The sequence below is a fragment of the Vicia villosa genome, linkage group LG6, assembly GCF_029867415.1.
Source record: "Vicia villosa cultivar HV-30 ecotype Madison, WI linkage group LG6, Vvil1.0, whole genome shotgun sequence".
NCBI lineage: Eukaryota > Viridiplantae > Streptophyta > Magnoliopsida > Fabales > Fabaceae > Vicia > Vicia villosa.
In genome coordinates this window covers 29575458-29601610 of record NC_081185.1, presented here as the reverse complement: position 1 = coordinate 29601610, position 26153 = coordinate 29575458, and the positions used below count along the sequence as shown (strand labels likewise).

The 26153-nt window shown below is 32.4% G+C and overlaps 1 protein-coding gene across 2 annotated transcripts; it reads left to right on the top strand.

Moving 5' to 3' along the window:
• The first annotated feature begins 1932 nt into the window (after positions 1-1932).
• On the top strand, positions 1933-18912 carry LOC131609060 (high affinity nitrate transporter 2.7-like). 2 transcript variants are annotated; one of them, XM_058880692.1, is made up of 2 exons: positions 1933-3201; positions 18588-18912. In XM_058880692.1, the coding sequence occupies exons 1-2, from the start codon at positions 2123-2125 to the stop codon at positions 18766-18768; spliced, it is 1260 nt and encodes a 419-aa protein (XP_058736675.1). In that variant the 5' UTR covers positions 1933-2122; the 3' UTR covers positions 18769-18912. The 2 variants fall into 2 exon arrangements, with proteins under 2 accessions (XP_058736675.1, XP_058736674.1); XM_058880691.1 differs by having other exon boundaries at positions 18559-18911.
• The last annotated feature ends 7241 nt before the right edge of the window (positions 18913-26153 follow it).

Sequence of the window (26153 nt, the reverse complement as noted above, 5' to 3'; positions counted from 1 at the left end):
TCTCAGTTAGAGCATTTATATATAATTAAAAAAAATGACTAACCTTTTTGTAAGTTTTCAGCTTAAGGTTTATTTAATGAAGGTTGTATTCAAGAAATTTTATAAACGTTTCTTATCTGCCAACTTAAGGTTACAACTAATCTATCAGCTTATTTTGACGTACACACTAATCTAGGGCTTTCATCCCATGGTTTCAAGGAATTCAAGAAATCCTTTCTCATACACAATAATCTATCAGCTTTCATCCTATGGTTATATGCTACAAAATCTGAATAAAACCAAAACTCAGTTGCAACAAAACAAAAAATAAAGGAAATGTGAATGTTACAAAGTCTAAAACATGAACAATACACATTCATAAGAACATAAATAGATGCGGTAACCCTAAACATTCATAAGAGGCAAAGAGAGAGAATGAATCTGAATAAAACCAAAACACAGTTGCAACAAAACGAAAATAAAGGAAATGTGACTGTCACAAAATCTAAAACATGAACAATACACATTCATAAGAATATAAACAAATGCGGTAACCATAAACATTCATAACCGTCAGAGAGAGAGAGAGAGAGAGAGAGAGAGAGAGAGAGAGAGAGAGAGAGAGAGAGAGAGAGAGAGAGAGAGAGAGAATGGTGACGCACCAAAAATGATATTCGAAGAGGATGGTGAAGATTTTCCTTCCAGAAATTATATTCGAATAGGATGTGGAAGATTCCGCTTCCAGAAATGATATTCGAAGAGGATGGTGAAGGTTTCTCTATCGCAGTTGTCTCGTTCCCTATGTGTTATGAACGAAATAAAGTACCTGCTACATTTTAATTTTGTAGGAAAAAATTTCACAATGGTTACGAGCTTCAACCGTAGTGATATATGAAACTTATAACCACGATTGAATAAAACAACCGTAGTTGTTATACTTTCAATTTTTAAATAAAAAATGTTAAGAGACAAGTGCTTATTTTTACTGTAAAAGTAGAAAAATGTAGATGTTGGGATTCAAAGCTTGTCACCCAATTTATATGACAACAGTTCTTTATAGGATCCTTGATGAACAATTTCTTAATAAAAAAAACATGCGCGTAGAAAATGTGATATGACTACGGTGGATATATGGCTGTGGTAATTTAGTGTCACCGAAGGTATATTCCGTAGTAGTGTTAGGTTGAACTTGAGTCCCGAGTCAATTTAGTGTCACCGTAGGTATATATGGGGTGGATGTCAGTTGTACTTGCTAAATAAGTATAATGAAGAACAACCTCTTATTGTATAAGGTTGTTTGAGGGTTTAGGGTTTGGAGTGTATTAAGTGGTCGCCCATGTAAGGGTGGCAGATAACTCTTATTTGTGTCTCTGAGAGAATTTTCTCTATTGAATTTATGGAGATTCGGAAGTCTCCTTCCCCACTCTAAAATTTAAGTGTATATATAAGGCTTCTTGGGTATGAGCTCGATGATTAGAAGGGGCATTTTCCGTATCTTTTCAGTCAACATTGTAGGAATGTGAGAATATTTGGCTCTTACTCAGATAGTGGGGAAATAGCTTTTTATTTTGACTCATTCCCAGAGTCAGTTAGTGATTGAACACCTCATCCGCCACACATGGTGAGTGAATGGGTCGCCTCAAAAAGACCAATGCTAATAGGACGATCTATCACTAGATTATTGGATGATTTCTTTCCTATTATAGATTGTCTCTTATAGCGTGTTGCAAGTCCACCTAATCCTTAGGCAATTGGCTGGCATCGTGTAATCGTAGACCTTCTCTCTTAGTGTCTAATAAAACTATTTGAGTACAATAAAATTGTCAAAAATATCTTAAATTCTATTTTAAAAATAAAAAATTTATTTAATGAATTAAAAAAGTGGACTCATTATGACACGAAAACAAGCGCCATTCACATGATTGATATTCTTGAGAGAAAAACATTCATAAATTCCACAACACTGGTTTATACTAAAAAGCATTCCATATGTAGAAATATGGACATCCCCCATATCACTATCAGGGGTTGGGTGAAACTCTATAGTTTTGTCGTGCTCAATTCCTTACATACATGTAATACAAACTGTTAATTTATTTCAATCAACAAAACAAAGAAAGAAAAGAGAATCTAGTCATCCACCATGGAAAAACAGCATCCCATGAGCCACGAGAAAGCAACCGAGTTTCGACCATTCTCGGTGGTAACACCTCATATGCGTACATTTCACCTATCATGGTTCAACCTCTTCTCCTGTTTCTTCACCACCTTCTCCATCCCTCCTCTCCTCCCAGTCATCCGCCACGACCTCAACCTCACAGCCGGTGACATAGGCAGAGCAGGTTCCGCTTCTTTCGCCGGCTCCATCCTCTCCCGCCTACTGATGGGCCCAATCTGCGACCTCGTGGGTCCCCGTAGAGCCTCGGGTATTCTTTCTCTCATAACCGCTCCCATCATCCTCCTCACCTCCATTGCCTCTACTCCTGGCGAATTCATCCTAGTTCGTTTCCTCGTAGGCTTCTCCCTCGCCAATTTCGTCGCAAATCAGTTCTGGATGAGCTCTATGTTTGACGAATCCGTTGTTGGGTCAGCCAACGCTTTCTCCGCTGGCTGGGCAAACACCGGTTCCGGCGTCACTCAACTTGTGATGCCTTTAATTTACTCCTCTCTCGTCACGTATCTTCCATCCTCCACCGCTTGGCGGGTATCATTTATAGTTCCCGCCGTTTTCCAAACGGTTACAGGTGTGTTAGTTTTAGCATTCGGCCATGAGGCAAACAAAATTCCATCAGAACCAAAGGAGAATACATTGAAAGTGATATTTGGTGGGTTAAGGGATTACAGAGGATGGATACTGGGGTTACTATATGGATTCTCGTTTGGGGTTGAAATGACAACGGATAACATAATAGCGCAATATTTTTATGACAGATTTGGGGTGAACCTAGAAACAGCAGGAATTATTGCAGCATGTTTTGGAATCACGAATTTGTTTTCAAGACCAATGGGAGGGATGGTTTCAGACAAAATGGGGAAGAGGTTTGGTATGAGAGGGAGATTGTGGGGTTTGTGGATTGTTCAAACGGTTGCGGGTTTGCTTTGTGTGATGCTTGGACGACTTGACTCCTTGTGGAGTTCTATTGTTATCATGTGTTGTTTCTCTGTTTTTGTTCAAGCTGCTTCTGGCCTCACGTTTGGTGTGGTTCCCTTTGTTTCTAAAAGGTTAGTTCAGTTTTAAACTTCACTCATTTTCTCTATATCTTGCGCTATCAATCTATTTAGCTATGCTATTGCTATTAATTGCTTTTTAGGCTCTCCCAATTATATGCTAAATATATAAATTTAATTCATTCATTTTTCAATTAATACGGTAAATTTTTAAATATAAAGTGCATTATCAATAAAGGCTTTCTGTCTATGTCAAAAAAGACTATATTTCTAAATATATAAATTTTTGGGTAATTGTTGTCATTACATAAATCTTATTATTATTTAATTCAATTTATATAGTGATTTTTTATTTATAAAAATATTATATTGTGATTGTGAGGTCAGGAATGAATGAATTTGTTGCTGCATAAAATATCTAGTTAAGCATTAAAGAGGTAGTTCGATATTTCTTTTAGAAGAAAAATATATTGAGCGTGTAATTTCTTTTAGGATTCACAACCTAGAATTATTTGTCTTTTACAACTCACTTTTCATGAATATATGAGTATATTCAAGGCCGTCTCAAGTTTTTGGAGGCCCTGTGTAGAATAGTCACTGTTTAACCATAAAAACTAATAGAGGCCTTATGTACTCATGTTTTAACCTACCAAATATTTTATGAGGCCCTATTTAGCTATAGTTTAACCTTAGAAATTTTGAGGCCCTGTGCGGTAGCCCGCTTTGCACGCCCTCAAAGACGGCCCTGAGTATATTTAGGAATTGGATCTCTTACCAACAATTCCGTGTATTTAGCCAATAAAATGGTTAATGATACGGAGAGCATTCAAATGAAATGGTAAAAAATGTCTACCAATTTAATCCAAGGTCATGGATTTGGTTTCGATTCGAAAAAATATTTTAAAATTTTTTTATTATTCATTGCGGTCCTATTTAACTCGAACAATCATACTGATTACCAATTGTGATATTCTATTTCTATAAAAAAATACAAAATAATTAATAATTAAACAATATATAAACGTCTAATAGAATTTATACTATATATATAATTTGAAAAGAATATTTGCATGTCTAATAGAATTTATATTTTAAAAATTAAATTGAAACATGAACCGACGTTCAAATTTAATAAATAATAAATAAGCTTTTTCCGTTGGTCAATTTTATTTTTTAAATTTATTGAATAATTAATGTATCTAATCTATAGGTTAGATATTTTAATTATTTAATAAATTTTAAAAGATAAAATTTATTTATAATTTAAGAGAGAAAGAGTATAGGTTTAGTTTCAACCAGTAGTAAAAAGCCCGAATAATAAATAATATGAACTTTGAAGATTTTATTAAAATAAGAAAAGTATTAATAAGCATTTTTAAGGTATTGTTTCAAGAAGCAAAAGAAATATTCTTTTTACAAACCGTGTATTTATTATTTTAACAAATATTTAACATATATTTTTTATATAATTGTTTTTATTTATAATTTTTTATAAAATATTCTTAAATAAACATCACATTATAAAATAATGTTAATTTTCTAAAATTTTGTTATAATATTAAGTTAAATAAGCAAGTTGGGAGTGTAAATAAGGCTTCTTCCAACATCTATGTATGTTTTTTTAAAATAACTATTAATAGTTTCTTGTTAAAAATAATTATTAACAGTAATTTAATTATAATTTTAATAGTTATCAAATAAATAAATAAATAAAAAATATCTAATCCCAGTTGGAATGGTGTTTTATGTTGGCATCAAATAGCATAGCCAAACTTTCTCACCAAATAAATAGTATCATGTATAAAAGGTAGCCTATGACTATAGGGATGTATATGGGTTGGATTGGATTGTATTGAGTTTGGGTTTGACCTAATCCGTTATTAAATCAGTTCAAACTTAAATGGGTTTGGTTCATTGTATAATCCGCAATTTCATTATCAAAATCAACCCGAACCGACCTGTTCATTTATGGGTTAGGTTGAGTTAAGTTCATGGGTTGTGTTTCAAATTTAAAAATATTGTAACACAATTCAATACATTTATACTCATTTCTAACACACAAAATGGATGAAGTACATCATATAATATATAATAATATTCATTAACATAACATAATAGATAATAATATAAAATTCCACAAGACACATTATGTTCATAAAATACATAAGTTGGAAATGATACAAAAAAAAAATTAGTCTTAGAATTATGTAAATTCATTGATTTAGTAGTATTATTGGTGGAAAATAAAGCATTTTTGAAAAAAATATGGTTACTACTGAGATAATAATTTTATATTTTTATTTAAAATAATAATAAAAAATAAGAAATTTCTAATGTAATATCAATGGGTTGGGACAATGGACCCACGGGTTGCAAAACTCAAATTCGATATCCTAACCAAAACTATATGAGTTGTTGCGGGTTGGGCTAGATATACCCGTAAATAAATGGATATTCAGGTAAGTTATATATTGGTTTGCTTTGGATTAACGGGTTCGTGGGTCGATTCGCACCCATGAACACCCCGACCTATGACATAGAATGATGTCGTTGTTCATTGAACGAAGATGTCTATAAAAGGCTGCTAATTGGCCATGTTTCAAGAATAAAAATATTGAAAGAAATGTTTAATATTCGATAAAAATATTATATTATATTTCAATTTAGATCGATGATTTATTGGTCAAACTATTAGATCACTTGTCGAACTACATGATAAAATTGAATTAAATCAAATAATTTAGTTGAATAAATTAATTTCTATAATAAAGTTATTAAACCAATTGAATTAAATGACCATGTCTCTAAAAAAATTATGACATCTAAAATAATTTTAAAATTTTAAAATATCATAATTTTACAAAATTTATTATTTAAATTAAAATTTTAAACATATTTATCACACAACAAAATAGTATAAATTCAATAAAATGTTAACAAAGTTTAATTGTAATATAAATTGAATAATAAAATAAATACAATGCCTATTAAATTTAATTTTAAATTGGAAGAATGGTTTCAAACAAGTTTTAAATAAAATATATTTTAATTTTAATTTTAATTGTAAAAAAAATTATCAAAATGCATTGTTGTATCAGAGAAAAAAGCAAGCATTTACCCGATCCAAAAATCAGATCATATTGATAACATCTCCAAATCCCAGTACAACAAGTTCGACCGACCGGTTTGGTCCAATTTCTAAAACACTACAATTTAGTACTCCCTCCGTTCCTTTTTAAGTGTCGTTTTAGAAGAATTTTTTTGTTCCTATTTAAGTGTCGTTTAATAATTTAATGTTATAACTTGTCAATTATACCCTTATTTTCTCAATAAATCTACCTCACATTTTTCAATTAGTTATTGGAAAAAGAGAGTGTATGAATGAATTTATTTGGAAAGAGAAAAATAAATAAGGATATGATAGGAAAAGTAACTCTAATAATCCACTATCTTGGTTGAAGAGCTTTTTGCTAAAATGACACTTAAAAAGGAACGGAGGGAGTATTTGACAAAAAACATTATTTTAAATTTAAGTTGAGTTAGAAATCAATAGTATATAATAAAAAGAAATTATTGATTTATTTCAATAAAATTTAATATGATACAAATAAAAAAAATTAACAAAAAATTTAAAACATAAATAATTAATAATTAATAATTAATTTATTAAAATTTAATATTTATTTTATCATATCACTAAGTGTGTATCAAATATGAAATAATAAAATAATAATAATATAATTTTTTTATTATATATTAATAACATATAGGTTAAAATATGATTTATCATATAATAAATATATTATATGTATATATAGCCAAGATTCATTTACACTAAATATAAATATAAAATTTTTACACCAAATCTCAACCGTTTATTGAAATGAATCAAACTGTTATATAAAATTAAATTAAAAAACTAAAAACTATAATGTATTTTTCTCCCTAAAAAGTTGTCAATTCTTTTTTAAAAAAATCATTTCATTCATTCTTATTAATGGTTGATATTTGATGTAAAACTTTAGACTCACACACACAGACAAAGCTATACTAAACCCATATTAGGCCAACTAACTAAAGCCCAACACATGGTCTAAAACAAACTAACTACAAATACTGAATGTGCAATTAAACTTGAACACCATCCCTTAATTCATATTTAGAGCTAAAATTCAATAACACCAATTTTATTTCTCAAATTGATGAAGTGTTCAATATTGACGACTTTAGTCATCACATCTGCAAATTGCATATGGGTGATATAGTGCACAACTTCTAGCACTCCATTTTGAACTTGATTCCTCGGATAGTGAAACTTTGTGTTAATGTGCTTGCTTCTCCCATACAACACTAGGTTCTTGGCAAGTCTTATAACTGACTTGTTATCAATCATTAGCTTTGCGTGCTTGCTCACCCTAATCTTTAGATCTTGCAACAAGTTCACCAACCAAACAGCTTGACAAGCAGTCAGGGCACCAATAATATATCCAGCCTCACATGTTGACAAGGCAACCACAGGTTGCTTCTTGGAGCACCAAGAAATTGGACTTCCCAAATATCTTAAAAAAATATTTAGAAGTACTTCTTATGTCAACTCGATCACCACAGCACTCAGAGTATGAATACCACATCAGTTCTGATTCACATTCAGCATCAGAAGGGAACAAAACTCTAAATTTCAGAGTCCCTTTAATACACCACAGAGTCCTAACTACAGTTTGGTAATGTGGCCACTTTGGTTTGTTCATAAACCTACTCACCATTCCAACTGCATAGAAAATGTCAGGTCTGGTATTATAGAGATATCTCAATGAGCCAACCAACTGTTTAAAATTTGTAACATCTACATCATCACCCTCAGCATCAGAATCCAACTTGTGATTCGCCTCAGCAGGTGTGGTTGCAGACTTGCAATTTGTTAACTCAAATCTCTTCGGAAGTTCAAGTTCATACTTTAGCTGATGCAAAATAATACCCTTCTCAAAGTAAAAAAATCTCCATCCCTAGAAAATATACCATATTTCGCAAAACAGTCATCTCAAACTCATTCATCAACACCTTCTTGAACTTCACTATCTCATCAAAATAATTTCTAGTCAGTAATATGTCATCAACATAGAGGCGAACCAGAATCATATTTCCTTTACAAGTATGCTGAACATAAACACTATATTCCATCTCACATTTCTGAAACCCCTGCTTCTTGAAAAATGAATCAATCTTCAAATTCCAAGCTCTGAGAGCTTGCTTCAATCCATACAAGGCTTTATGCAACTTGTACATCATCCCTTCCTGATTCTTTTTCACACATCCACGAGGTTATAACACATACACTTCTTCTTGTAAAGGACCATTCAGAATGCAGATTTAACATTCAGATGTATCATATGCCAATTCCTATTAACAATTATAGCAATCACCAACCTGATTGTTTCATGTCTAGCTACAGGTGCAAACACCTCAAAGTAATCTAGCTCGGGTTTCTGGAGAAAACCTCTAGCTACTAACCTTGCTTTGTGTTTTCCAATTGATCCATCTGGCTTCAACTTCACCTTGAAAACCCATCTGACGTTGATGGATTTCTTCTCCTTTGGAAGCTCAGTCAACTCCTAAGTCTTATTTCTTTCTATAGCCTCGAGTTCTTTTTTCATGACCTTCAACCAAACTTTCTCCTTGAGTTCTTATTTTGTATTCACATATTCGGAGTCTACTAAGATGGCATATCGAATGATGCCTTCATAGTCTATTTCAGTATCATGTAACATGTCAACCTCTAGAAGCCTTTTAGGTATTTATCTCATTCTTTATGGTATCTGAACTTGTTCTGAATCTTCTACAGAACCTAAAATAGTTTAAGCTTCTGGACCACCTCTAGAAACACCATCTTCAGAATTACCACCTTCAGAAACACGACCTTCAAAAGAATGATTACTTCCAGAAGCATGACTTTCACCTGAACCTGAATCATCATCAAAATCTGGATCACTTTTTTCAAAGTTTGGATCACTTTCGGTGTCTCTGTCAGAGTCACTTTCAGAGTCGCCTTCAGACTTATATTCACCTTCAGAATTAGAATCATTTTCAGCTTCAGAGTTATCTTCAGACTCTGAATCGTCTTGAGGCAGGATTAAATGTGTTCCAATCTCAAGTTTCTGAATCTTTCAACATGACATCTCTGCTGAATTCCACATTCTTAGAGATTTGGCAATAAAGCTTACAAGAACCTGTATTGTGGTACCCTACCAATAACATCATTTTTCTTCTATCATCCAGCTTCTTTCTAGTAGCACCTGGAACATGTTTATAGAAAACAGAACCAAATATCCTAAGAAAACAAAACCAAATACCCTAAGGTGACTCACACTTTGCTAATCTCCAGTCCACTTCTCAAAAGGAACAACTTCCTTCAGCTTCTTAGTCGGACACCTATTGAGCACATATGTTGCAGTGGCAACAACTTCTCCCTATAACAAGTGAGGTAGTTTCTTCTCCTTCATCATGCTCCTTGTCATATCAAGCAAAGTACAATTTCTTCTTTCAGCAAGACCATTGTGTTGTGGAGTATACGGATCAGTCACTCCATGATCAACTTTATTTTCTTCACAGAACTGTTTGAAACTTGTAGAGTTATACTCACCTCTACCATGAGTCCTGAGAATCTTCAGCTTCTGGACACTCTGTGTTTCTATCTTAACCTTGAACTTCTGAAACTCAATAAACACCTCATGCTTAAACTTGATGAGTTCTGCCCATGCTAGTCTTGTGAACTCATCCACAAATGACACAAAATATTTGTTTCCTCCAAGTGAAAGTTATGGGAATGGCCCATACACATCAAAGTGCACAACTCCCAAAGCATGCTTTGCTCTTGGAACCAATTCTAGTGCGAATAGCAATCTAGGTTGCTTACCTTTCATGGATATCTCACATGACTTATTGGACTTCATAATATTTGGAATTCTATGTACCAGCTTCTTAGAACTCAGATGCCTTAAGCTTCTGAAGTTCATATGCCTCAATCTCTTATGCCACACCTCACTGTCACCTTCAGCGCCTTCTACACTAAGGCATTTAGTTTCGGATGTCTCCATATTCACCTTGAATGTTCTGTTGCTTCCCTTTTTAGATTGCATAATCAGCTTCTGATCATAATCATACAACTTCAAGATATTGTCCTTCATAGTAACTAAGAAACCTTTCTCAATTAGCTAACCTACACTTATTAAATTTCTCTTCATGTCCGGAACATACCAAACATCTTTGATCAGAATAGTTTTACCATTTTTCACTTTGATTCTAGAAGGAACTTATCATCAGCACTTTGTTTACAGTGGAAATTCTTAAACAAGCGCAAGTCCTCCAGAATGATTATTATTCTGGTTGCTTTTAGGATCGACTAGATTGATCCTAGAACATGGTCTAAGTTTTGAGATTTTGATGTTTGTATTGTGTAAAATTTGTAAGTAAAGGAAAATATATTAAAAAGGTATAAAATAAAGTGCAGGAATGTTAAAGGTATTTTAACTCGAAAGGGTAAAGAAAATTTTTTAAAAAAACTTTACTAAAGATAAGTAAAAACTGATAAAAGATAATACAATTCGATTGAAATTAATTGGTAATTCATAAGGCTTGAATTAAGCAGATCTGAAGGGGATAGTTTGGTAGACAACACCTTTCCTCGAATCTCAATTAATTCTTCGAATTTTTCTTTTAAAACTTTATACCCTAAAGCTATTTGAGCCAAACCATTGGCTTCTTGATTCTTCAATCTAAGAATGTGCTCAATGTCTACGTATTTTAATTTTCAAAGTAACCTGTTTGCTATGACAAAATAGAATATCAGGTTTTCTTTTATGCACTTGTATTCTTAGGTTATTTGTTTGATCACCATCTCTGAATCACATCTTATTTCGACTCTAGTTGCCCCCAATTCCAACAAAGCTTCGAGTCTCGCTATCAATGCTTCTTACCCCGCTTCATTATTTGAGCAAGGGGGACCTTCGATTTTATACTTGAACTTTGTTGGAATTTTGTTAGGAGAAATAATCAAAACCCCAACACCAGTTCCATCTTTGTGAGTAGAACCGTTGAAGAATAACTTCCAAGGCTTTAGTTCCACATAATTATGAGGAACTTCGACCATTGCATGGTCAAATATAAAATCTGAGACTACTTGTCCTTTCATCGCTTTAAGAGGCATGAAAGTCAAGGAATAATCAGTTGGGGCAAGTTCCAATTTACCAATTCGACTATGTAGAATTGTTTTCGAAAACATATGCTTAATAATGTCAAAGTACGAAGAAACATTTATGTCAACTGGTTTAATATAGTATTTCAACTTTGTACATGATAAGTACAAACAAAGACACAGGTTTTCTACTATACTATACCTAGTTTATGCATCATTAAGAACTCAACTGAGGTAATAAATGGCTTTTTCGAAGCCATTCTCATTCTCTTAAGCGAGCATACTTCCTATGGTTAAATCTGATGCAGATATGTGTAATCTCATACACTTATTTCTGTAAGGGGGACAATATTGAAGGTTGAGCCAAGTATTGTTTAATCTTGTCGAATGCCTCTTGGTGCTCTTGCCCCCATTCAAATCCTACTTGTTTCTAATGCAGAAGGGGAGAGAAGTATTGAGTGCGTCCACTTAGATTTGAAATAAACCTACGCTAGAAGTTTATCTTCCCATGTAGTGATTGCAGCTCTTTCTTTGTCGAAGGCGCCTTTGTTTCCATGATGCCCTTCATTTTATTTTGATTGATATTCCCTTCTTATGGACTATAAAGCCCAAAAAATAACATGCCTGCATAAAGAAGGCACACTTAAGGGGATTCATCTTAAAACCATGTTTCATCATTCTTTCGAATGATTGGCGAAGATGGTCCAAATGGCTTTTATCTAAGATATATTTTACCACTATGTCGTCTATACACACCTACATAAATGTCTCAATATAATCATGAAAAAATAGAGTTCATTTCCCTTTAGTAAGTTGCCCTAACGTTTTTTAATTCGAAAGGCATGACATCTCATTTGTATGTCCCTAATGCCCCAGGACATCGAAATGCCGTTCTGGGAACATCTTCCTCAATAATGAATATTTGATTATATCTTGAATAACCATCGAGCATGCTAAGATACTCGAAGCCTGCGACTGAATCAATTAGCATCTCTGCCATAGCCATTGGATATTCGTCCTTAGGGGTTGCAGAATTTAAGTCACGAAAATCTATGCAAACCCTTAAGGATCTGTTCCTTTTAATAACCGGTACAATATTTGCTATCCACTCGACATACCTTGTAGTTCGGATGAAAAAAGAGAAATTGTAACTAACTTTTACTCAATTGGAAAACATTTACCATAAATGATTATACTTTATACCATTATAAAGCAAAGATACAATTTATACTAAACTCATATTAGGTCAACTAACTAAAGCCCAACACACGACCCAAAACAAACTAACAACAAACATTGAATATGCAATTACACTTCAAGATAAGTGACATTCTCTCATTGATACGACTCCCCAGATCTTAAGATTCAAAAGTTGAGCACTACACATGAATCAACATCATCCTCTACTCACCATTTCTTTAATGAATGATAAGCATTACTCTTTGATTAGTTTTACCGCTATCTATGCACGAATATATATATTACACATTATATATATATATATATATATATATATATATATATATATATATATATATATATATATATATATATATATATATATATATATATATATATATATATATTCTACACAAATACATCCATATAATTTAAAGGGTCCTGCTAACCAGTGCCCTCAGGGCAATGGTTAAGCATTCATAAAAAAGAAAATATTTTATAAAAATTTTAATATTTCAATTTTCAATGCATTAAATACGCAGATTACCGAGATAAAATCACTATTTTAAAGTTTTAACCATTGCCCTGAGGGCACTAGTTAGGTATAAACGTTACATTAAACAAATAAATATAAAAAAATGTATTCGCCGACATTATACATCTAGGGTGTTCGCGGTTCGGTTTGGACTGGTTTTGAGGCAAAAATTTATTCAATTCAAAAATAAATTAACTTATAGTTCAGTTCTATTTTAGATGATATATTAAAAAATTCAATCCGATCTTATCCGATTTAATGCAGATTAATTCAGATCGATTTTTTAGATATCCAAATTATGAATTATATTTTTATTAATATTATAAAATAATAATAAATCATAAGCTTGATATAATATATTAAAAGTCAATATTATAAAATAAAAATAGACAAATTTAGTTGAAATAATAAAAATAAATAAATAAAAATAAACTAATAAATAATATTAAAAAATTAATATACATCAAATAATAAATTAATGTAACATCATACTATATATATATATATATATATATATATATATATATATATATATATATATATATATATATATATATATATATATATATATATATATATATATATATATATATATATATATATATATGGACATGATCAAATGACATCAAGATGTCAAACTTAATAATATAACACATCCGATAACTCTTTACCGCATATCTGTATAACAAAATCGACCGTTGAATTGAAAGCTAAGATTATATAGATCATGTTCATAAAATTTAACATAATGATATATTTTTTGATATGTTAAAGAGAACGATCAAAATTAACGATTTTGTTGAAGTTTTGTAAGACATTAGTTTTTATGCATCCCGTTGACATATCAAATGATTCTGATTGATGTTAAATTTTATGTACATGATCTATATGATGTTAGCTTTCAACTCAACTGTGAATTTTATCATACGAATTTACGTAAAGAGTTATCAGAGATGTTATGTTACTAAATTTGACACATTTGTAATCTTTGATCTAGGGAGATTAATGGTCTCAATTGAGGATTAAAAGTTAAAAAATTATATTTTTATCAGCTTATATTTTTATAAGCAAAGTTTATTGATTAAAATATAAGAGATATTCAAAACTCATTAAAAAAAGATAAAATTATATAATTTGAAGACATTGCAAATGACACTTACGGCCTTATAGCAAGTTAAAAAACAAATTTTTTTGGTTAAATATGTTTTTAGTTCCTATAAATATTTCAATTTTAATCAATATTTTTTTTATAGGGACTAAAAACATATTTAACCCTTTTTTTTCTTAAAGAAAATTCTTTTGTCTTCCATGAATATTAAACACAAGACCTAATAGTTGCAAGGAGAGACACCTACCACTAAGCTACTTGCTTCTGTTGTTTAAAGTCTTGCATTAAGTATATATATTATAATAATATCGGAAAAACATATTTACTAAATATTTATTCCATATATAGCTATTATCCCATATATATTTACTACTTACATTTTTTAATATATGTTATCTAATATAATATATTTATTTAATTATTAAAAAATATAAAAAATATATTTCACGATAATATTTAAACTATTCTAACATAAATATTTAAAAAATATTAAATACTGTTTATATTTAAAAATGTTAATATTTAAATAACTTTAGTATTTAAATTACTATTTAAAAATAATGTTAATATTAAGAAAATATTAATGGGATAATAGCTACAGTATTTTTTAAATTACATCATTTTATACATATATATATATATATATATATATATATATATATATATATATATATATATATATATATATATATATATATATATATATATATATATATATATATATATATATATATATATATATATATATATATATATATATATATATATAGTATTTATATAAACCATTCATTTAATTATGAAATAATTTTAATATTTTTAACACTAAATTGTTACAGTATATTGATGTTAAATTATTAATTCTTATATTAAACATAAACTTTTTTTATTTGGTTCAGTTAATATTAACATTTTTATGTAATTAAAAATAAACCAAATTAAAACTAAATTAAAACTAAAATAAATAAATTATATTAAAACTATATTAATTAATTTAAAACTAATTTAGTTAGTCTAATTATGTTAAAACTAATTAAACTAATTTAAATTAAAACTACATTAATTTAATTTATAATAATTTTAGTTTATATTAATTTAGTTTAGTTTAATTTAGTTTATATTTAATAATTTAATTAACTTGAATATAAAAATAAATATTAATTATTACTTTATAATTTAACGAATAATAACTAATAACTTATAATGTTAACTATTAACTAATAAATACTAACTATAACTAATAATTATTAACTAATAACATTAATATTAATTAATAATATAAATATTAACCATTAATTAATATATTTTATAATTTAATTAACTAATATATTGACTAATAAAATTAACAATAATTGATTAATAGTAACTATTATATCTTAACTAAGGAAATTATTTAACAAAACCATCATGTAGTCTAGTGGTAAGACACTTCTTAATACATGCCAATTTTTTAAGTTTTGAAATTTAAAAATTAACACTAAAATAATAATAAAAATTTCCACATAGAATTAAAATATATAAAAAATAATAAAAATGCCACCTAAGTTAACCATGTCATTAAAAAAATAATAAAAAAAAGTTGCCACGTCAATAATTCTGAATAATAATAAAAAAAATTAAAAAAAAGTTGACACATTAAAAATCTGATGATTGGATTTCTTGAAGGGGCAAAATAGGAGAATCTTTCCTATGTTAGGGACGAATCCAATTTTTTTTACAGAGAAATTTTTCAAACCTCACCCATAGGTCGGGGCAAAATAACTATCATCCCTTTAAAATATTGTCAACCCACCTCCCTCACATTTACTACCTTCCTAATAAAGAGGATATTGTTTCTTTCCAACACATACCCCAAAATATTACATGACTGGAACATTGTTTTAGTCGAGGGTGACAAAACGGGTCGTCAGCCCCGTCCCCTTTAAAGCCCGCCAAAAAACGAGCGGGACGAGCAAGCCTATCAAATAAAATGACATAAAAATCACGTCCGTCCCGCCAAGATGGCGGGTTGGCGGACGACAGATTTTCCCGCCTATTTTTTATTTATATATTTTTTCATTTTTTTAATATATTAATATGCTTCTTTTACTTTAAATTAAATTTTTCACGTATTTTTTAAAATAATTTTTTATAAAAGTATATTTTAAACAAATTTTACTTAAAAAATAATACATATATTTACAAATAAATGTATAAATTAAAACTATTAAAAATTAAAATTACTATAATTAACAAAAAAAATTTGACGAACTTAAGATGAGACGGACTTAATGAATAGCCGAGATGGGTTTTGGCGGACAACGGACTTTGGTGGGCGGCGGATTCTGACAGGACAGGTTATGGTGGACGGTGAGCCCAAAATCTCAATTCAACACGTTAATTTTTGACGGATGCACGGGCAGACCACGACCCGTTTTGTCACCCTAGTTTTAGCAATGTTATCTTATAAATTGTTTTCACTTCTTAGTTCTCTCAAATTGATGCATATAGAAAAAATTAAATTTTCTTGAATAAATTATACTTTTTAAGAGACGCTCAAATTATAGTACCCTGATTCCTTATTTTAAAATATATACTATATTTTTCCAAATTGATGTCTCTTGAGATTTTATTGGAGAGTCAAATTCTATATTTTTTTTAGATTTTCGAGAATCATCGATAAAGTAAAATCTTAGAATTCATTGACATGTCTTAGTAGGGCTGGACAGAATTTGCACAACCAGCCCAAACCGACCAATCCATATGGCCCGTGAAGGCACGGTTCGGGTGGTCCGGTTTTTCGGGTCACCGGGTTGAGAGTTATTGGGTTCAGTTGGCTTGTGTTGGTCGGTTCCGGATGTTACTTTTAGGCCCAGGGAAAACCAGATCCGACCGACCCAATGGCTTTATTATTACTTTTGTTAGTAGTTTGGAGACTGGGTACGTATTATTTCCATAGGCTTGACCCAAGCTAAAAACCCAACCCAAACCCAATTCCAGTGTTCTCTTACTACTAGGGTTTCATTCATCTCTCAGCATTCTTCCTCCAACACAAACAACGCAGCCGTTTCTCCTCATCGGCCTTGAGCTCAAGCTTACGTCACCGCCATGCACAATTAAGCCACCACCATAGAATGTAAGTTATATTCACTCATCCTTGTTCTATTTCTCCTTTTCTCAATCTCAGAAATTTATTTTCTCTCAATCTCTCAATCTTAGAAAAACATTTTAGTGAATATATGTTTTAGTTTCATATACGAATCTTTTGAAACCGATGCAAGTTTCAAAATTTAAAAATATTCGTTTTAATCTCTAAACAGAAATTAAAAAATTCAATTTCGTTTTTTTTTGGGATTGTAATGTGAATATACGAATTTAAAAATTTTAAATTTAATTGAGATTTAGAATATATTTAATCCATTTTTTGAAGTTTGTTTGCTATTATAACAATCCTAAAAAACGTAAGTAAAATACAATTTATCAAAAACAACTATCATGAAAAAACAAAAAAACAATACTGCTTAGCTTATTGATTATAATCATGTTTCTGTAATGGCAACTCTAATCAATCCTTTCAATTTAAATTGTATCTCATTTTCTGTTGTATTTCTTTTTGCAGATTAATATAGTATTTTACTTAAAGATATGTGATCAAAATTAAAGATCAACTAACCGAACAAACCGACCCATCTTAACCGATAAACCGATTAAACCGAATCCGAACAAACCGATTAAAAGTTCAGTCGGAATTGGGCCTTGGATATGCATCCATGGATTCAAACGGTTTGTAATTTTGGGCCCGAATCCAACCCAAACCGACCGATGTCCAGCCCTATGTCTTAGTATAATTGGTAAATAAAATTGTAAGAACCATTATAAATTTACACAATCACAAAACTAGGATTCGAAATTCCACCTAATAATACTCCGGTCTTTCCTCCGTCTTATAATAGGTATTCTTTTTGAGATTTTCACATTTTTTTAAAAAATAATTAATTATATTAATTTTAATGATAAAATGAATTTCATTTACTAAAATAACCTTAATAATAATAGATAGTAGAGTATTTAAATAAATTAAAATACAATAAATAAGAGTAAATTAGTGGAAACAAATAATAAATATCACATTGATATTTTAAATGGACAAATAATTTGAGACAAATAAAAATGGAAAAACGACACTTATTATGATAAGGAGGGAGTAATGATTTTTGTTAATTTAACTAACATTAACGTATATGGAGCATATGGAGGGGACTAAAATAAAAAAAAAACAAAATAGGAGGACTAAAGTTGCAATTAAGCCTTGAATATATTTGAATGTGATAATTGTATATGGAGATCTTGAATAATGTCAATATTTACACATTTAATCAATACTACTAGTTATATATAAATGTTTGTATGCATTGGAAATTGTAGTTCACTAGGGGTAATATCGGGAATGACAGGGAGTGGTGGAACAATAGGAGCCGTTGTAACTCAAATGCTGCTATTCTCAGGCGACAACTTATCAAAGCAAACAAGCATATCACTAATGGGCTTAATGATGATATTATGTACTCTTCCTGTTACCTTAATCTACTTCCCTCAATGGGGTGGCATCTTTTATGCTCCTTCTCCACATTATGATTATGGTTATGATCAAGAAAACTATACCTTGTTGGAGTAATGTTTAATTTATTCCCAACAATAAATACTCATGCTTATTGTAAATAAATTCTTTTGTGAACTATCCAACTCCAACAAACACAATAAGAAATGTGGTTTTTTCAAAACCTAAATATATTATTTTATGAGATTAAAGGTAGTACATTGATTTTACAGTGTCATCCCATTGAAATTCATTAATCAGTCATGTCACATAGTTTTTTTAAAAATAACAGTGTGACTTGGCACTTAACATGATCGTCATTGATTGACAGTGTAAAATTATTTTACATAGTCAGTACATATCTTTTTTTCTCTTGTTTTATTTCTAATATATCTAATTATTTTTGTAATTGATTTTTTGCATTTGTTATGTGTTTAGAATGCTTCTAGAAATCTATCATACGAGACTGAAACATAAGAAACACCCAAATATAAATAATAGTAATATTATTAATTAAATTATATACGTAGTTGATAAAATTCAAATATTTTAAATAAAATTAATTTGTAAAGAATGACTTAAGTGTTCAGTAATAAATGGTGAGGACTGTTCTAAATTTTCTTTGAGAGAATATCTTAAAACAAAGATTCAGACAAAAAAGGCAGTAAACCCCGAAAAAAAAATTTAAATAACCAGGTTTAATAAAAAAATTATAAAAAAAACCATATTTTCGGGGTATTTACCAAAATTTCTAGGTTTGGGACCTCAGATAAGTGGATGCGCCAAATGAAATGGCGCATAGGTATTGAAATAGGGTGCATGCGCCAAACCATTTGGCTAACCCTAAATTTCAAAGAGTTGGCGCCAAATGGAATGGCGCATTAGGTCATGATATTTTCCTAATTGCCAAACCATTTAACGCATTAGTCTTAGGGTTTTTTTTTTTTAATTTTTTTTTAATTTTTTTTTCAATTTTTTTATTAGGTAAGTGCTTATATATAATTTTTTTTTAAATTTTTTTTAGTTTTTATAATTTAATGTAGAAAACGTAAATTGGCATTTGGTAATCGAAAACGAAACAACGACTTATATATAAAAACCGGAAGTAACAATACATCGGTTACAAGTGATTAAAGAAACGATACATCGACAACAATTGACTAAAGAAAACACAACAAAATGCTTAATGGCGTTCATCACCAAGATAGCCATCTGTTCCGCACGACGGTCTTGTTATCACACGTCTACCGCGATCGTTGATGCCGCCGCGAAGCCTAGCACCACCCCTACCCCTACCCCTCCGTGCTTCTTGCTGGGTCTGTGTCACTGGGCCTGGAAGTGGGTTGTTTTGTTGGTCGCTGTCTATGAATTCGTCCACGCCACCATAATTTTCCGGAAACCGACTGTTGTAAAGTCGGTTACCCAAGCCCTCATAAGTGTTAAATTGTGGTGGGGGAGTGGGTAGGGGAACGACTTCAGGTTGGTAGCACCCAGCAACACTAGAACTACCTTGATTAAAGCCAAATTGGTTTGACGGTGTTGCATAGCCAGAAGGGGTGCCACGGTGAGAGGATTCATCTTGAGGACCATCGTCGGGACTTAGATGTAGACTTGACGAACCGAGCGTAAGGTTTTGGCCGAACAACCTTGCGGACCCTACAAACGCTGAAAACCCAAATGGTTGTGATTGGGTCTGATATTGGCTAGCGGAATGGTGTTGGTCGTCAGCTTCTTGAAAAGGTTGAGACTGTGATTGGAACAGATTTGGTTGCCGGTAGTTGCGGGCAGAACGGGACGGAGTAAGGAACAGATTTTGTTGTTGTTCGGTGTACTGATTTTGTTCTGGTTCTCGTAGTAGTTGTTGCTGCTGTAGTTGTCGTTGTTGTAGTTGTTGCCGTTGTTGTTGCCGTTGTTGTTTTTTTTTTGAACCCTTTTGGCGCATTAGTACAAACCCTTTTTTTTTTTGAAAATTAGGGTTTATGTTTTTTCTTGTACTGGAAACCCTAGTTGTGCTATAGACCGTAAGCCAGGCGTCCGTCCCTCTATAAATTAGGGTTTCTTGTGTGCATAAGACTACACACACGGAAAAAATGAGATCTCGAATAAGGCCAGATAGCACGCACCGGAGCTTTGAGCCTCCACCACCTGTGAGGCGGTTCGACTATCAACCGGACTATCGTCGAAGGAACGGGTACGTCATTTTCTCTCCCGTCAAATCTCCCATGCAGGTTATGTTTTGGAATATCCATTCCATGGACCAACTTAAGAGAACCATCCTGAGGTTTTTGGACGGGGAGTACAGTCCCGACGAAGAAATCAGATCTATCAAGAGGCTTAGAACAAGGGGTGGTGTTTTTCTTGAAAGACAACGTTGGTGGGAGACTATGGAAGACGACATCCAATGCACTCGGATGATGGAGGACAGAGAAGACATTGTTTTAACCGTTGTAATATCCTAGATGCCGCAGTTGCTTTATCATTTCTGTAACTTCTGTACCGTTCAATCAAATGCTCTTAGCATATTTCAATGAAATGATATTTTATCGTTACAAAGTTGCCAATGAGTATTTAAGTTATAAATAATTAACAAAAATATTTCCCGCCATATTTACCCGCTAAAACAAAAGTTGCTACAAGTGGTCCTCTCTTCTAAAAATAGAGGTGTGTGTGTGTGGAGTTGAAGTATTAACTCTTTTTTTCTTCTTACTGCAAACACTTAAAAATGAATTCAGTTTGGGCTGTAGTCTTTTTTGAGGAAGGTAGTCACATGCGGGTTTTCCTGAACCCGCATTGGCATTTCAAGAGAATTGTTAGAGCCATCAACACTGGGTTTCGTCAACTGGATGGTCCAACCAGGAAAGTTAAATAGACAGATTATTGTTGTCCATACATTACGTTGACGGATAATAACCCAGAAGGCACGTACATGTATTATTGGGATCGTGTGAAAGACGATGTGGACGTGGATCTAATGTTTTGGACACACAGTGGAGAAGTTAACCGAGGCGTTGAAAATCCACTTGTTCTTGCAGTGATACTTGAGTAGTTTAGATTAAGTGTTGTTTTATTTGTTGCAATGTAATTTCGTGTACTACCAGTTGTTTTGTGTTATTTTCTTTTTTGCAATGTAATATCGTGTTTAATTAGATTCAACTAAAAATGCTGGAGTATGTTCACTTTATCACTACGATCATAACAAGTCCAAACCTAAAAATTCTTTCTTCAACATTTTAAATAAGCATCTTCATTTGTATATCATCGGCCGGGTTACCACATTGTTATTTTTAACGGTACCAAGAGAAGAAAAAAATCAATCTATTTCAACAAAAGATAGTAAAAGAAAAATAATAATCTAAAAATTCACTTAGAAAGAAAGAGAAAAAAAAACAGAACATCGTTGATAGGAAAATCATTTATGAACAAGAATAAAAAAAACTCACCATTGTGTGTCGTATTGAAGGGTTGAGAAGAAAAAAATGATTTTATTTCAGTTTTAATTTTTTATAAATAATTATAGATTATTAAGAGGATATCTCATTCTACCCCTTAATTCATGACGTATTCGGCGAAATATATTAGGAGAAAGAAAGCTAAGAAATTAAAGAAAAAATTATATATTTTATAATTACATTAATACCCCCATAAAAACTGTATATACACATAGATCAGCGTGCGTCTGTCTTTTACATTCAATTTGGAATCCTGTGACAGACATAGATCAGCGTGCGCCTGTCTAGTCTCTTCATGTTGGAATCCTGTGACAGACATAGATCAGCGTGCGTCTGTCTAGTCTCTTCATGTTGGAATATTGTGACAGACCTAGATCAGCGTGCGTCTATCTAGTCTCGTCAATTTGGAATCTTGGGACAGACCTAGATCAGCGTGCGTCTGTCTAGTCTCGTCAATTTGGAATCCTGTGACAGACCTAGATCAACGTGCGTCTGTCTTGAGTCAATGCAAAGCTGTAACTATTACCCTATATAAGACAACCAATATTTTCTAAACATTACAACACACACAAACAATATTGCCTACTCTGACCTGATATTACAACACCCAAACACTAACCCGAAAAAATGGCTTCATCTCCCCAATACCTTGTACATGCCCATCTAAACGGTGAGACTTACTCACATGAAATAGCCGGTTTTGTGATGAGAAACACTCAAGTTGTGCCATTTTTGTTAAGCAAAAGAGCCACCTTTACATCCTTCATTCAGCGACTACACGCTAAGATTGCAATGGGTCCTATTGCAAACATTTTTTACCAATGTCCCTCTTTCAGTGACAACAACACCGTCAAGTTTTATGAGATGGAGATTTCAAATGACGAATACCTCCAAGATATGTTTGCTACCCACGAATACTCTGGCTTGGATTCCATCGAGCTGTACGTTACTATACAGGTTGAGACACAAGAAACTCATGTTGTCCAGTCGCAAGTTATAGACCCACCAGTCAACGAGCAAGAAGAGGTTGATGTCATAGACGAGGAAGAAGAAGATCTGGAAACTAATTTTGAAGACATGGTCAACGAGGAATCCGACGACGAGCAACACATGCCGGTGCTTCCAGCCCATGTGTACGCACCTCCAGCACATATGAGTAACTTGAACCTGCAAGGTGACGAACCATCATCCGACATCTTCTTCACACCGTACATCCAAAATGACGATGAGTTAAAGGAAGGAGACAAGTTTCCTTCTAAGGAGGCATGTCTTAGAACAATAAAAAATGGCACATGGCGCACAACGTTGATTTTGAAGTAGATCGTTCAAACCTGGAACGGTATGTAATCACTTGTAAAAATCCAGAGTGTGGCTTCAGACTGTTGGCTTCTTATAGGAAGAGAAGTAATGCATGGAAAATAGGGTCGATTACGCAACAACACACATGTGTCAACCCTAACACTTCCCAGGATCATACGAAACTCAGTGGCGATCTCATCTGTCAGGAGATCTTGCCTCTAATAAGCTCTGATCCGTCTTTGAAGGTCAAAAATATTATCTCGCATATCGTTACAACCTTCAACTACACTCCATCTTACAGAAAGGCGTGGGTTGCAAAAACAAAGGCAATTGAGATAGTCTACGGCAACTGGGAGGAGTCATACAAAATTCTTCCCCGCTACCTTACTGCGCTACAAAGTTACGCACCTGGCACTGTTACTATTTTAGAGACACTTCCTGCGCATGCCCCGGATGGAAACCCTGTCCAAGGAAATGGAATATTCCATCGGCTTTTTTGGGCGTTCAAACCTTGCGTACGAGGGTTTGCACATTGTAAACCCATACTTCAAATTGATGGAACATGGTTATACGGCAAATACAAAGGAACCATGCTTATGGCGGTTGCACAGGACGGGAACAACAACATATTTCCAGTGGCGTTCGCAATTGTCGAAGGTGAAACTGCCGCGGCTTGGAGTTTCTTTCTAAGGAACCTCTGAGAACATGTTGCTCCTCAGCCTAACATCTGTTTAATCTCTGATAGGCACGCTTCCATTGAAAGTGCTTATAATAATCCAGCAAACGGATGACATGACCCGCCATCAAAACACGTCTATTGTATTTGCCACATCGCCCAAAACTTCATGCGGGAGATCAAGGACAGACATCTCAGGAAGGCCCTGGTCAATGCTGGTTATGCATTAACCCAACCCACATTCCAGCATTATCGGAGTGAGATTGTAATGACAAATCCAGATGTAGGAAGTTGGATAGATAACCTTTCTAGGGAGAAATGGACAAGGGCTTATGACAAAGGCGTGCGATGGGGTCATATGACGACAAATCTGGTGGAATCCATGAATGGAGTTTTCAAAGGCATTCTTAACCTTCCTATCACAGCACTAGCGGAGGCAACCTACTTTAGGATGACTTCGCTATTCTCAACGAGAGGCAGGAAATGGGGTGATGTTAGACAATCTGGTCAACTGTTAAGTGATAGTTGCATGAAATTTATGCAACAGCAATCGGCAAAAGCAAACACTCATCAAGTAACTTCTTTCGACCGATTCAACCGCATGTTCAGTGTGTGCGAAACAATTAACCACAATAAGGGTTTGCCAATACAACAATATAGGGTTCTGCTAGACGAAGATTGGTGCGACTGTGGAAGGTTTCAAGCTTTTCGTATGTCTTGCTCACATGTCATAGTTGCATGTGCGTTTGCGCACTGCGACACAAAATCACTACTGTCTCCAATTTACAAGGCTCAGACATTACTCCGAGTTTACAGTGCTGCGTTTCTAGTTGTAGCCAAGGAGGATTAATGGCTTGAGTATGATGGGGAGGTAGTTTGGCATAACGGCGCAATGCGGCGAAAGAAAAAGGGTCGCCCCAATAGTACGCGGATTAGAACCGAAATGGACGTCCACGACAAATTGGAAAGAAAATGCAACATTTGTCGTCAGGTGAGGCACAATAAAAAAAGATGCCCTAATCGTGGCTCGACCTCGTCGCAAGTTTAATCTACTCTGTATTTTTCTTTTACGCGGTCCAGCCCAAACCAGTACCCGTGCGAACGCACGAGTATCCTACTAGTTTTTTTATAAAACATGTGTAAAAAGGTTTAAAAGAATTTTTTTTCAATAAGGTTGTATGAAAGAAGAAGAAGAAAAATCAAGGAGTAGAGAAAGAGAGAAAAAAGTTGAAGAGATGGGTAGTGATTGTGAACAAAGAAAAATACAACTGCATTAAATCAAAAGCGCGATGGAAGAAAAATATTATAATAATAAACAAATTTTCTAAACCAATGCAAATATTTAATGAGTAATGTTATTCTTACACCCAACACTTACACCAATACTTACACCAAACACTGTTCACCGTATTTATACGATGAACAATGTTTTTAAAAATAAAATAATAATATTTATTTTTATTTTTAAAATTAAGGACGACACTGTTCATGTACGGACGTGCATTAACCAACTTCATTACTGCATTAACTAAGTTTTTACACTGCATTAACCAAGTTTGATGACTGCTAAAAATTATTATTAATACTTGAATATTGCATTAACAAACTTCATTATTGCATTAACCAAGTTTTTACACTGCATTAACCAAATTTGATGACTACTGTAAAGTACTGTTCATGGGTGTAAGAATAGCATTACTCAAATTTGGTTAATGCAGTGTAAAAACTTGGTTAATGCAGTAATGAAGTTGGTTATTGCAACATCCAGGTATTAAAAATAATTTTTAGCAGTCACCAAACTTGGTTAATGCAGTAATGAAGTTGGTTAATGCAACATTCAGGTATTAAAAATAATTTTTAGCAGTCATCAAACTTGGTTAATATAGTGTAAAAACTTGATTAATGCACTAATGAAGTTCGTTAATGCACGTCTATACATGAACAGTGTCGTCCGTAATTTTAAAAATAAAAAATACTTTTATAAACATTATTATTTTAT

What these genes read in the sequence shown, in the direction of transcription:
- LOC131609060 (XM_058880691.1), top strand. Translation starts at nt 2,123, where the DNA reads ATGGAAAAACAGCATCCCATGAGCCACGAGAAAGCAACCGAGTTTCGA. An exon ending in GTTCCCTTTGTTTCTAAAAG is followed by an intron (nt 3,202 to 18,558) that starts GTTAGTTCAGTT and finishes TGGAAATTGTAG; the next exon opens with TTCACTAGGGGTAATATCGG.